Source organism: Onychostoma macrolepis, chromosome 25 (genome assembly GCF_012432095.1).
Source record: "Onychostoma macrolepis isolate SWU-2019 chromosome 25, ASM1243209v1, whole genome shotgun sequence".
NCBI lineage: Eukaryota > Metazoa > Chordata > Actinopteri > Cypriniformes > Cyprinidae > Onychostoma > Onychostoma macrolepis.
Genome location: NC_081179.1, coordinates 22,076,788 through 22,089,478, shown reverse-complemented (window position 1 = coordinate 22,089,478; position 12,691 = coordinate 22,076,788). Strand labels below are relative to the sequence as shown.

The 12,691-nt window shown below is 38.6% G+C and overlaps 1 protein-coding gene across 1 annotated transcript in view; it reads right to left on the bottom strand.

Annotated features, from left to right (window-relative positions):
* The window catches only part of ano3 (anoctamin 3), an 85,842-nt gene that overhangs the window by 15,216 nt on the left and 57,935 nt on the right, over positions 1-12,691 (bottom strand). Inside the window, 1 exon segment of the mRNA XM_058767104.1 lies at positions 2,864-2,946. Within this exon segment, the coding sequence (XP_058623087.1) occupies positions 2,864-2,946 (83 nt within the window).

Genomic DNA, 12,691 nt, shown 5'->3' with positions numbered 1-12,691 from the left:
TACATGCTGCTCTTTTCCATACAATGATCTGACGCTGTTTTAAAATAAACAAAACGCACTCTCAAAATATCATAAAAGTAGTCCATGCAAGTAGTGTGCTACATTTCAAGCCTACTGAAGAAATGTTATATGTTTATGACCAAGTCATTATTTGTTAAAAAAAACAAAAAAAAACTTTTTGTAGTTCTCAAATTTAACTGTTTGTGTGCCAAGAAGAAAGACAGACAAGGACAAAGACAATGTTAGTAGGTAAATAAGGGCAGAACTTTTGGGTGAACTGATTAGAAATTAGAAACAAAATATATGAGGGGAGTGAAATAAAAAAATCTATTTAAATAAATTTGTGTGGCATACACATGCTGCCCCTTATCCAGCAGCCGTTCTGGAGCTAGTTCCCATTCCATTTCCACCACAGAAAAAAAAAATAAATAAATATATGGTTCCACACTGGCCCTAAAATATTGCTGGTCTGGAACCAGGAAAAATTACCAATTAAAACTTAGATAAAGTCTAAGCACTAAGAAGGAGTTCTTAAATGCACAATAAACCCATAAACATATTTAATAACTATGATATCAGCAATGAAAATGTGCGCTGCTTTTGAAATAGTCTTTGTATGGTAACCTGGAAGTTAGCATCACCCTGCTTTCCTCAACAACAACAAAAAAAAAAAAACACAAACCTTATTTCACACATACCTTTTTTCCAAAAACCTGTTCAATAAACTTATTGACTTCAGGAAAAGAGGTTTGTGTAGCACTGATGGTGCATGAACCACAGTTTGAGAACCACTGTTATACAGAAACTAGCAACATCAGAAATCTACAGGGCAACAAATGCAAACACCAGACGTTCAGCAGGTATCAGCCATATCTGATCGCTTTGATCTCTGGATTATGTTGAAGTGTTTCCTCAAATGCATTACACATTCACACATCACACACATTATTTCACACACACACACAACAAAAAAAGAAAAAGAAAAAAGAAGAAAATAAAAACACAGAACATCAATTCACCATCACTCTGCACATGCTAATGATACATGGTTCACGAAGAGCTGTTCACACTGAGATTTTATCACAGGAAGTTGGAAGGTGAATGTACTTCTAACCGCAGTGTATATTCCCACTACTGTAAGGCCAAATGTTATTGGTGTGCTGTGCAACGGGCCTTAGCTAGAAAATATATTTTCAAATGTGTTTAGATTTTGACAACAAATAATACATCATATGAATAAAATAAACGATTATCAATTCATGAACTGAGCACACTCAGAATGCAATTTAAGCCACTTTCCACCACTGAATAATAATAAAAAATGGTAATTGCGACTTTTCATCTGAATATTCTTACTTTTATTTTATTCTTACTTTTTTCCTTGCAAATCTGACTTTTTCTCAGAATTACATCATAAAAACTCGCAATTGTGAGGAACAAAATCAGAATTGCATGATATAAACTCGCAATTGCAAGAAATTTAAAAGAATTTAAAGAAAACAGTAAGTCTTTTTTCCCTCAGAATGGGACTTTATAACTCACAATTATGGGTTTTTATCTCACAATTCTTAGAAAATAAGTCAGAATTGCAAGAAAAAAAGTTAGAATCACAAGACATAAATTTGCAATTGTGAGAAAAAAGTCAGAATTTTGAGATGTAAACTCATTAGATAAAAAGTCAGAATAAAAGTTGCAATTAATTTTTATTGTTTATGGTGGAAACGTGAAAATTCCATAGAATTCCAATTCATTGAATGTAGGCAAAGAAAAATAAAATTTTGCTTACAAAGAAACAACATAGGCACATTGGAAATACATGCCTCTACCTACATATTTGCAAAATGTCAAAAACGTACCTATACATACAATTCACTGTAGTTTCCAGCTGAAATTAACACTAGTGGCAGTAAAACGCCAACAGCTTTTATTCCTTTTCATACAAAGTATGATTACAGGGACAGATTATTAATAAAGACTTATTTTCATATGGTTATTTGCACAATATAAAGTTATAATCTCAAAACACTTTTACCATAGTGCATGACTTATATGTTTTGATGTTAGCATCACATAACCAGTTCAACATATAATTTTTCTGACATAGTAAACTTGCTCGATAGCTCACCCGGTGGAGCACTCGGGTGCAAGTCCTATGAAACACCTTTCATAACCTTTCAGAAAAGAGCTCAAAGCCTCAAACAGATGTGTTTTTCATCCCACATTTACATTTTGTTAACACTTTACTGTAGGTTAGGCTTAGCGTACGGTTTAATATAGGTGGTGCGTTTTTTTTTCAGACGTGATTAACCTTTTAGCGCCATTTACGATACAACAACCAATGTAATAAAAAAACTGCAAGATTCACGTTCATCTGTTTGGGAAAAACTGAAATTTCAATTTTAATGTGTTACAAACCGTGCAAAAAGCAATGTAATATCATTCTGCGAAAGTTTTTCCAATGAGCCTGGGTTGCAGTAAAATTAGGTCTTAGGTCTGTTAAATATCCACAGGAGACGGATATGCATGAACTTAAACTTTTCTCAACTCAACAATGGCACACATCAACAGATGCTTTGTCAAAACTAATCACAGTCAGTGTGAACACCCTTGAGTTGTTTTCACATTAGGAGCAAGGCATGCACAACACAACATGATACGGTAGGAGGCACACTCACAGAACACAGCATGACACAGGATTTATACTATAGGAAATACAACAGACAGCACATAGATTGGCCACACACCAGTTACAGTTGCTCATGAACTTAATGGTCATTTTAACAGGTCTCAAAAGTTTATGATATTTCTAAAGAAACATAAAGCATTACAATTTCAGTCATTTTAAACAGGAAGGCAGGCTCACCTCTTCTTCCTCCCAGTCAATCAAATCCCAGTCGTAGGTTAGCTCCGCCCTTCTCCTCTTCCAGAACTCAAGGAATACTGTGGCTGTGACAGCACAAGAGTAAGTGTTAAGACATCAACACAACAAGAGCTTTGAGATATTTAAAGTTACCAGGTTCAGCTCAGTAAGGTGACTAAAGAAGGTCATAGGCCCAAACATACTCAATACACATACGTGAAAAAAAGCGTTTTAACTATGCAAGTTCAATTTCAGGCATCGTCAGGATCATAAATCTCCTTGCCGAAAGGAACGCTGTTGTGGGCATTTGCATAATGTTTTTCTAGGTCAATTACTGTCAATAACAACTGGTAAGAACGTTTGTTGAAGGTCAACATGTTTATAGCCCATTTAATCCCATTTGTGACCAAAGTTTCGAAGGGTATAAAAGATGTTTTTGATGTATTTTACATATACTTGTCAACTAAACATTAAAGGGCTGACTGCTTATAAATGCATGTGAAAAATTTGAACATGATGTAAATAGTCACATGACCAGAGTTGTTTTGTATTTCCCTCTATGAAAGATGATGCTGTGCCAAAGTTCAAAAAATCAATATGGTTCTCCATAGAGGTTCAATGGTTCTCAACCAGGGAGCCAGGGCCCAGTCAATCAATCAATCAATCAATCAAACAAACAAACAAACAAACAAACAAACAAACAAACAAACAAACAGACAAACAAACAAACACAGATGTACAAATTCAATAATAAATGCATAATAAATAAACTATAGATGTACAAATAACTGACATTTTTATTACATATCAGCTTATTTGAAGGCCTTTAAATGTTGTCTTGAGCATGGGCAACGAAAATTACACATTTTTGATATTCCAAGCACGTTGGAAAATAAAGGAATGACTTTTTCCAGCTTTGTTATTTGACTATTTCATTTCTCCACTCCATAAGTGTTGTTGTGTTACTTTGTTGTTTCAGATACTTTTGTTTTTTCCATGCACATTGTTGGTTTCATGAAGTTGCACCAAAATAGCACCACAAGACTGGATATAATAGTATCTTAGTGCATGTGTAATCACAGATATCAGTTCATCAACATTTTACACCAGCTTTTAATGTGCAAACAATCAGGATTTTGGATTAGAACTATCCATTTTATAATTTTTTATCTCACTGGTAGACATTGAGATTCTGTGTAGCTTGCAGAATGTTATCAGCTAGCTTATTCAGAAGTATTAATTTTTTCGGAGCATCACAGGAACCGATTTAGGCACTAAAAAGCAATGCTAAATAGATCAAAACTAAAAATAAGAATGGTTCTGTGAGGTTTTCATGTTAAATTTAACTGTTAAAAAAAAGAGCAAAAACATCTGGCCTCTCTGAGTTCACATGCCCCTTGTTTCTACAAAAGGACTGTGTGACCCACTTTTGTTGAAAGCGAAAGAGCTGCAAGGGAAGAAACAGAGTGAGAGACCAAGAAGAGAGACAATGTTTAATTTTTAAAGCCCAGTCTTCTTGCTGAAAGCTGTCTTCACATTTGAGCTCTCACAATTTAGACTTGCAGAGCCATCTGGGTCTCTCTGGCAGGAACAGTACAGTCCCCATCACAGTGTTCTAATAATACACTAATATGACTTTTGTCAACTCTCCCCAAAGTAGTGGACTCTTTGAAGGAAAGCACCAGATTCAACTTTTAAACTTTTCATCCTGTATTTAAAGATGAACTGAGGTGTTCTGTATTTTTCAGCACATTGTTTAATAAACAATCTCTTTGCAGTGGGAAAAATTATGAAATATGTAATAAAAAGGAATCGGTTTCACAAGAAGAAATCAGAAATACTAACGGTCAGCTTTCTGCAGGTATTACCACCCTCCTTGAACTGTTTCTAATCATATAGCTGTAACACTCTGGTCAAGTAGGCAGACAAGGGGGTTCTGGCGTGCAGGTAAGTAATTTATTCACAACTCAAATATAAAGTAAACAGTAACTCAAACAACGGGGAAGCAGAATAAAGAGTCTTATTTGGGCCCTCGTCCTTTCCTTGGTGGGCAAGTGGCTGACCGGCAGTGCTGAGGCAAGAGGTGGAAGGCAACCAGAGATTAGCTTGCTACCTTGTGACCAGACAGTGAGGGAATGGATTGAGTGAAGTATTATAGGGAGCTTGATTGGTGGCAACAGGTGCAGAGGATTCCTTGATGGCAGTCAGGTGTGAGTGGTTACAGATGGAGTGCAGGTGAGTGACCAGAAGGATGCTGGGAAATGTAGTGCGGTTCAACTGGTGTATAAGGTGATACAGCTGGTGAGGCAGGTGAATCTGTGACATTACTCCCCCCTCCCCAAAGGCGCTCTGGAGGCCTCAAGGGCCAGAGTTCGGGGATGGACGGCCTCCAGGGCGGCGCCCATTCCGGGATCCATGGCGGATCTGCCGACTCGGGAGGCCATGGCGGATCAGCCGACTCGGGAGGCCATGGCGGATCTGCCGACTCGGGAGGCCATGGCGGATCAGCCGACTCGGGAGGCCATGGCGGATCAGCCGACTCTGTGGCCTTGGTCCTTGGACCGGCCACACAGGCACTGACTATATGGCCCCCCCCCAAAATTTTCTTGGGGAAGTCCCCTTCTGGCGGGCGCTCGGGAACTGGGGCCTCTCCTTGGCTCGGCTGGGGAACTGAAGCCAATAGCTTGTATTTATTTATTTATTTTTGCATTATTTACACAACTTCCTGTGTTTTTATTTCTATTTGCAACAGTGCAAATTCCATATCCTTCCGTAACAATACGTACAGTGCTTTATGTGCAGGTCAAAGCAGCGCATGGTTATGTTAAGAGTTGAATTGAAGTCTTGACCTCAGAGTCATATTCTCTTTGCTCTCTCAGTCATATCATTCTACCTCTCTAAATTATGTACTCTAGACGGCCATTTCTACAGCTAATCATTTGATCATTTACTGTCTCACAGAATAAAACCCCATCAAACCATAGAACATATAAAATCCATTATTCATAAATTGCATATGACAGCATCACGATAATGACTGGTTTGTTACCTTTTGTATTATGAAGAAAAAACTACAGTATTTGACTTTTTTTTTTTTGCAAGCAAGCAAGCAAGCTGTCTGTGTGTGTGACAGTATATGCATACTCAATCCACCTCAACATACTCTACAGTGGTTGGTATGTGCAAGAACGATTAGCCTGGGGTGGAAAAGCTATCTCTGCTTAACTGGACTTCAGTGAGGGATTGTCCCTTGAGGCAGTGAAAGATGTGTTTAGATAACTTATTCACCAGCTGCTCCAGGCCAGGGCCCAGTGACAGGAGATCAGAGCTGGAGAATAGCATTGCGGCTCCTAACCCTTCTAACCCCCAATACCTCCCCCCTTCCACAAAAAGCTTGTTTGGGTGCATTCAGGTTGCCGAACAGGCCAACTCTATTTAAAAAAATGATCCCTTTGTCACATTTTCTGGCAGCGTGGCAGCTTCTGCCAAATGTCTCTTAATGGGTACTGAATATCATAAGAAAAAGGCTACAGGGTTCAGTTTGCCTTCCATCCACCTCGGTTCAACACCACAGTAGGGGCTTTCGGTGGAAGTTCCTGGTTTTTGGCGTGTTCGTACTGCAGGAACTAGGAACATATTTAGTTCTAGGAACTCCGTTTGGAACTAAATTAGCTGCTACTTCAGAGTTGGGTCTAAAACAGTTCTATAGGAACTACCAGTGATGTAAGTGTACGCTGATTGGCCAAACATATATGAAACTACTCGGAATTTTAAAAAAGCCAAGTAAAAATATTTACTCCACAAACATGGAAAACAGCAATAATAATGGCATTTACCTGTTGTCTGCAGAGTTTTGTTATTTTCTCAGTTTCAATGATATGTAACACCGCAAGTTGTCATAGGAGATATAGTCAGATTTTCATGCTCTTTTAATTGTGTAATTTTTGCATATACATTCCATCTCCGTTATCGCAAAACACACGACACACAACAAAAATAGCTCAGATCACAGCATCCTCTATTCACCGGTTGTTGATGTCTGTAAATGCTGTGACTAAAGACATCACTGTTGGCTGCTTCAGAGTTCCTGCTGCTGGGGCGATTGCAACCAGGAAAACAGCTCGAGGGTGAAATTGGTTCTCTAGGAACCACCATGCTGGGGTGCGTTTCCCATACAATGATGTATCTCGCTGATTAACCACCATAGTACAATGCATTGTTGTGGAAACAAACTAGCTAGTCACCACTGTTTTCCAAACATGGTAGCATCTCCGTCATTTGAACCACATTAGTTCAACAATATAGGACCATTGCTAATGACGTCGCCCACATGTGGTGGAGTAATAACTTCTGTTATTTAATTGATTAGAGATCTCTAAGATGCTGCTGAATTGAACATGGCACCTGATGACTAATTTACAATTTTTTCCCTGTAATTTTGCTTTTTTGATGTTTGATTCATCGCAAGTTCCCTCTTAAGGGATACTCCAGGGTCCAGGGCATTTATGCACATGCACACTCTTCAAACAGCGCTTATTGAGGAGACATAATAATACATAGATAAAAATGCATTTATATTAAGATAGAATGGAAGATATAGATTGTACTGCATATTACCTTGCTTATTGTGCCCAAGAACAGTCGAGTGCTGTAGTTCCAACCACGTAAGTTTGTGACGCTGATCGCAAATGTTCATTTGAACTATGGTTTCAGGAAACAACAAATTTTTTAACTATGTTGGTAACGATGGAACTTTTGACCATAGTTGGCTAACAATGCTTTTGGGAAATGCACTCCTGGCTAGTTCCTAGAACTGAGTTCTTAGAACTACGCGACGGGAAAGCCCCTAGTAACAGTAGTCTGAAAATCACACAAAAAGTATTTTTCAACCAGGGACTGCAGTCTCTCCTGGGAAAAGGAGCCATAGACCATGTCCCCTCCCAAAGAAAGATTCAGGTTTGTACTTTCAGTCATTTATTGTACCTAAAGAGGATGGAGGGCTGCATCCAATTTTAGATCTGATGGGCCTGAACCGTATTCTTCGGACATACAGTTTCAAGATGCTGACCCTCCAGCTAAGACCATCTGTCTCAAGTGCAGGGGATGATCTACCACCCTAAGCCAGAGATTTGAATACCTTTGGTCTGGCCCTTGAGGGGTAACAGCTCATAGATTCTGGTCTCCCAAGCAAGGTTGCTGAAACAATTCTGAGCTCCATAGTCCACCAGGAGGTCTTAAGTCCTGAAATGGGGACTCTTTGCATCATGGTGCGAGCAACACCACCTGAACCCAGTCAACTGCCCTATTGGTTCAGTGTTGGAGTTCCTTCAGGATTGCCTGTCAACAGGTTTGACCCCTGTTACGGTAAAGGTCTTTGTTACTGCAATTTCAGCTTCACCTGGGAGGGATTAAGGCTCACTCCACTAGGAGTGTTGTATCTTCCAAGACTCTTGGCAAGTAGGGATGGGCGATATGGGCTTAAAAATATATCACAGTATTTCTAGTATTTATTGCGATAACGATATCAATGACGATAATTTAGGGAATCCTGTTTCTTTAGAGAAAAGTATTATATTTCCTATTTTTACCCAAAATATGGTGTTGTGAGCATTACTGAGTACACACGTAATGTAATGACTGTTTAATTCATACTGGAAACCGGAGGGCACCCTTGTGCAGAAATTACACATATCCATAGCAGAAGTAATACTACTGACCATGCTCCAGGAAATATGGACAAAGGTATCCAGTTATCGCTGAATAAACTGCACAACAGAGATAGATAAATTTTAACTGATGAAACTACTATTACTATAACATACTATTGCACAAAAAATATTTTTTGTCGCACTGTACAGCCCTGACTCCTTCTCAATTTCACGTCCGCCTTCTCTTTGCACACATTCATTATAGTATGGACCCGGATTCATCCCCAGGGTCAAGCCCTTGTGCTATTCACAGCCCTATTCCGTGACATGGTGGTGTTGGTATTGATGTTCCCATTGCATCAAAACAATGACACAGCGTTGAGTTTGATCAAAAGGGAACATCTCAGGTTATGTATGTATCCTAGTTCCCCAAGAGAAGAATGAGATGCCACATCACACAGCCACAGGGGCACCACTATGGTTTCTGGGCCCCCTGGACAGCATAATCACTCGGGCCCCCGCTTTCCATGGGTGGGTCCCCTCGGTAGAAATCGTGAACGTGGTACTGATCGCATTCCCCTTGGTAAATCGTGCTCTGGGGGTCGCCCCTCGGTAGAAATTGCAACATCACTACGTTATTACACTCAGCGATTACAACCGACTGATCGAGGCCAGCCTAAAAAGACACTCAGGACAGTTAATGGGCCTCTGCTGTGTGTCGTCATGAAAGCTTATCAATTGCACGTGTTTTTAAGCCTTGCCAGTTTAAATATTCAAAAGATTTTAAAGCATGCAAGCACAAGATGCGAAAGAACTCAACCGAGTACTCGAGTACTGTGTTCGGCACACACACAAAGAGCCGTGTCTCACAGACAACGTGCAAACCAAGCCGCAACCTCCCGCTCTCTCTCGTGAAGCCAACACGGAAGTGACTAAAACTGTAATTCATCGACTGGCCGCTGGAGGCTGGTTGCAAAAGGGAGTCAATCCCATTGACTCTCCATGTTAAAATGCCCAACTTTACAGCAGAAAAAAACATGTTTACAGCCTGGTGCAAAAAATTATTTTGATCTATGTAGCTAATTTTGCCCTTCATGACAACTGTGAGGGGGGTGAATTTTTTTATAACTCATCCGTTTAAATTATATTAACCCTTAAAGTTCTGCATAATTAAGGGCGTGGCCACTTGAGTGACAGGTGGATTGCCGCTCTGCTGCAGAGTGTGAAACTCGCTAGTGCGAAACTTAGAAAAATGGCTTTAAAGATTTGTATTTGTACAGAAAAAAATAATTATAGGTAGGACACTGGGAATCTGGCAATTTGATGTTTTAATGAAAATGATCTCAAACTTGATTTTTACCGATATATTGATATTGTACTGTGCTTTTGCACTGTCTGCAGTGAGATGTCACACCAAGGCAAAAGGCAGTAACTTCCACATTATATAGGGTGCTGATCACCATTTACAGAATCATTTTAGTAACATCTGGATAAAATCTAGTGATCATTGGCTAGGCTATAACATCTAGAAATGTGATTCTTTTTTTTTTCTGAACATAACAACCAGACAAATAGTTAAGCGTGAGTGGATACCGTTTTGCAACCAATTTATTTGCAATGTTCGCTAACATTAAAGGATGCAAGTCATACTTAGCCTATTGTTTTTACATCGAACTGAATTAAAATAGCTTAAGAACGACTTGTGGATTGATGTGAACGCCAGCAGGGATAATGCTCCGAATGATTGTGAATTAAACATCTCCGGTGGCGTTCATTGCAAAGGATTTTGTCGACTTACAAGAAAAGGAAGGAAAATGATTAAATTGCAAACAGTTATTGATTTTATGTGTGATACGCAGTCACGGCATTTGAGGATCACGTACAGAAGTGTGCAGCCCCAGACTGACACAGAGTGAATGATCTGCATTATAAAAAAAAAAACACTTTAAAGATTATTTACGATTAATTATTGTTGCCAAGTTATCGAATCGTTATTGCTTACAGTGCTTTGTTATATGGAGCAGTTTGTTAGATCGCGATCTATCTAATTTGTTTGTCTAATTGTTTGTTTGTCTGAAGTGCCGACAGATGTATAAAAGTACACAAGTTACACCAATTTAAAGTGGCAGACTTTATTGGAAAGTAAAACAAAGTCAGAATACCGTCTAGCTCCAGGCTGGCACAGTACAGACGAACAAATGCAAACAAATGCAGAGCACCGTAACTTCATTTGAGCGTTCAAAAACAAAATCAAAGAGCTGTAACTGATGTAATACTGTATTCTGCCTTGGTTTCTCCGGGGCTTTTCTCCATGATACTTAAACACATGATAAAGGTCATAATGTCCCAAAATGATCAATAACTCATTTTCGACCAAAAACGAAGTTGTTTTGTCTTTGCACGGCAGCACTGTTGCCACTATAGGGGCGTGGTTTCAGCTCAGCTTCACCCACGTCCCGCCTTTTTGCCCATTTTCCGGGAGTGACGCGCGATGACGTAGTTTTAACAAGAATTAATCTATGTTTAATTTAAACATTAAAGACTATGCAATGCTATTTAACAATTGATTATTATCAGTTTCTGTACCTGGACACCTACAAACTTGAAAAAAAGTATTTGTTTAATTTGTATCTTTGTTCTATTTATTTATTTGTGATATTTAACCAATTTCAAACAGGGCCCACGGGTACAACCTGCACTGGGACCCCGCAAACCCCAGCTATGGCCCTGATTACTGTCAGTAATAGTTTTGAGTTAAAAGTGCCAATGAGTTATTCTAGCATGTGTCTTTATGAAAAGAAAGAGTCTGTCAAGAGATACAAGAGAAATAATAATAGCTGTTTTGTTACCAGAGACATTAATACACACACACACACACACACACACACACACATATATTTACATATATATTAAATTAAGTAAAAAAAAAATATTGAAGTGAATGACCAGTTAGAATCAATTATTGCAAAAGAGCCAAAGAAATATAACTTGGGATTTATTCTGCAGATAAATGAGTTTGACACTCTCAAAAGTCTGCAGTAAGGACATACATTTAATTGGTATTTAAGGTTAGTATTTATTTATACATATTTTGTTCCATTCTAAGCTTCTAGAATGCTGTTGGCGGATTTCTGACATGTTAATGAGTGGTCATCTTTGTACAGTTTTTGCCTGAACTATAATTTGTTTCTGAGATGCCTGAGGGAGACTGGACATTTATCCTGGTTTCTCTTGACAACAGCACTTCATCCTAACTAAAGCCATCCTTTTGAGCAATTCATAAATCCCATGTATTAGATAGCTTCAAAAGTGATTTAACAATTAGACTATCAGAATCCCAATTTACTTGTTTTCACTCTTTACAATTATTTTTCGATCAATTAAGGGGTTTATTGTAATTAGTAGCCTATAATTTCATGTTATGCCCAATTTAGTTACCCTAACTTATAGTGTCAATAGCATATGTGTCATGCATTGTTTTTTATAGCTATTTTCCAGCAGATAAAAAATGTGGCTGTGACTAATATGTTGCTTATTTAGATCCCACACATGCCACCTAGAGTTCTGTACTTGAAAAAACCTGCACAGTATATGACTATTAAATAAGTATATCAAGTTTGTTAATGCAAACACTTCTACTGTAGACATTCTATTTCAATTTCCTTCTGGAATGCATCATACAGCACAATTCGCATTGCCACAAAGAGCATCAGTGTAAACTTTCATAGTTTGGTTTTTCTTTCAGGTTGGCAGTTGCCATGGTGGAGCAACATTTTTGAAGACAATTTTTCTGAGCTAGTAAAACAGCCAACATATTTGTAGCTAGCTATTGTATTTTGGTTTAATAGCACAACTGAAGCTAAACATCTACAGCCCTGTAAATCCCTCAGAGAACCAGCCGTAGAGTCTCCTGCTCACATTACTTTCCTCTAAATTCACTCCAGGAAAGTGTTTCTTTGGCTTCAGCCAGTAAATTAGACTTTATAATGTGCCCACAATTATCAAGCACTTACTCACCTGTGATCGCCGCTAGCGATCCTACAACACTTATCTATTTTTCCCTCTCTCTTTGTGTTCATAGCAGTAAACTGAAGTTTAAGCACTTTTGAAATATTTAAATGTTTGGGATGTAAGTGAGGTCTACTGTGACCTGATTGGATCATTTGTTGTTATGTGGGACAAA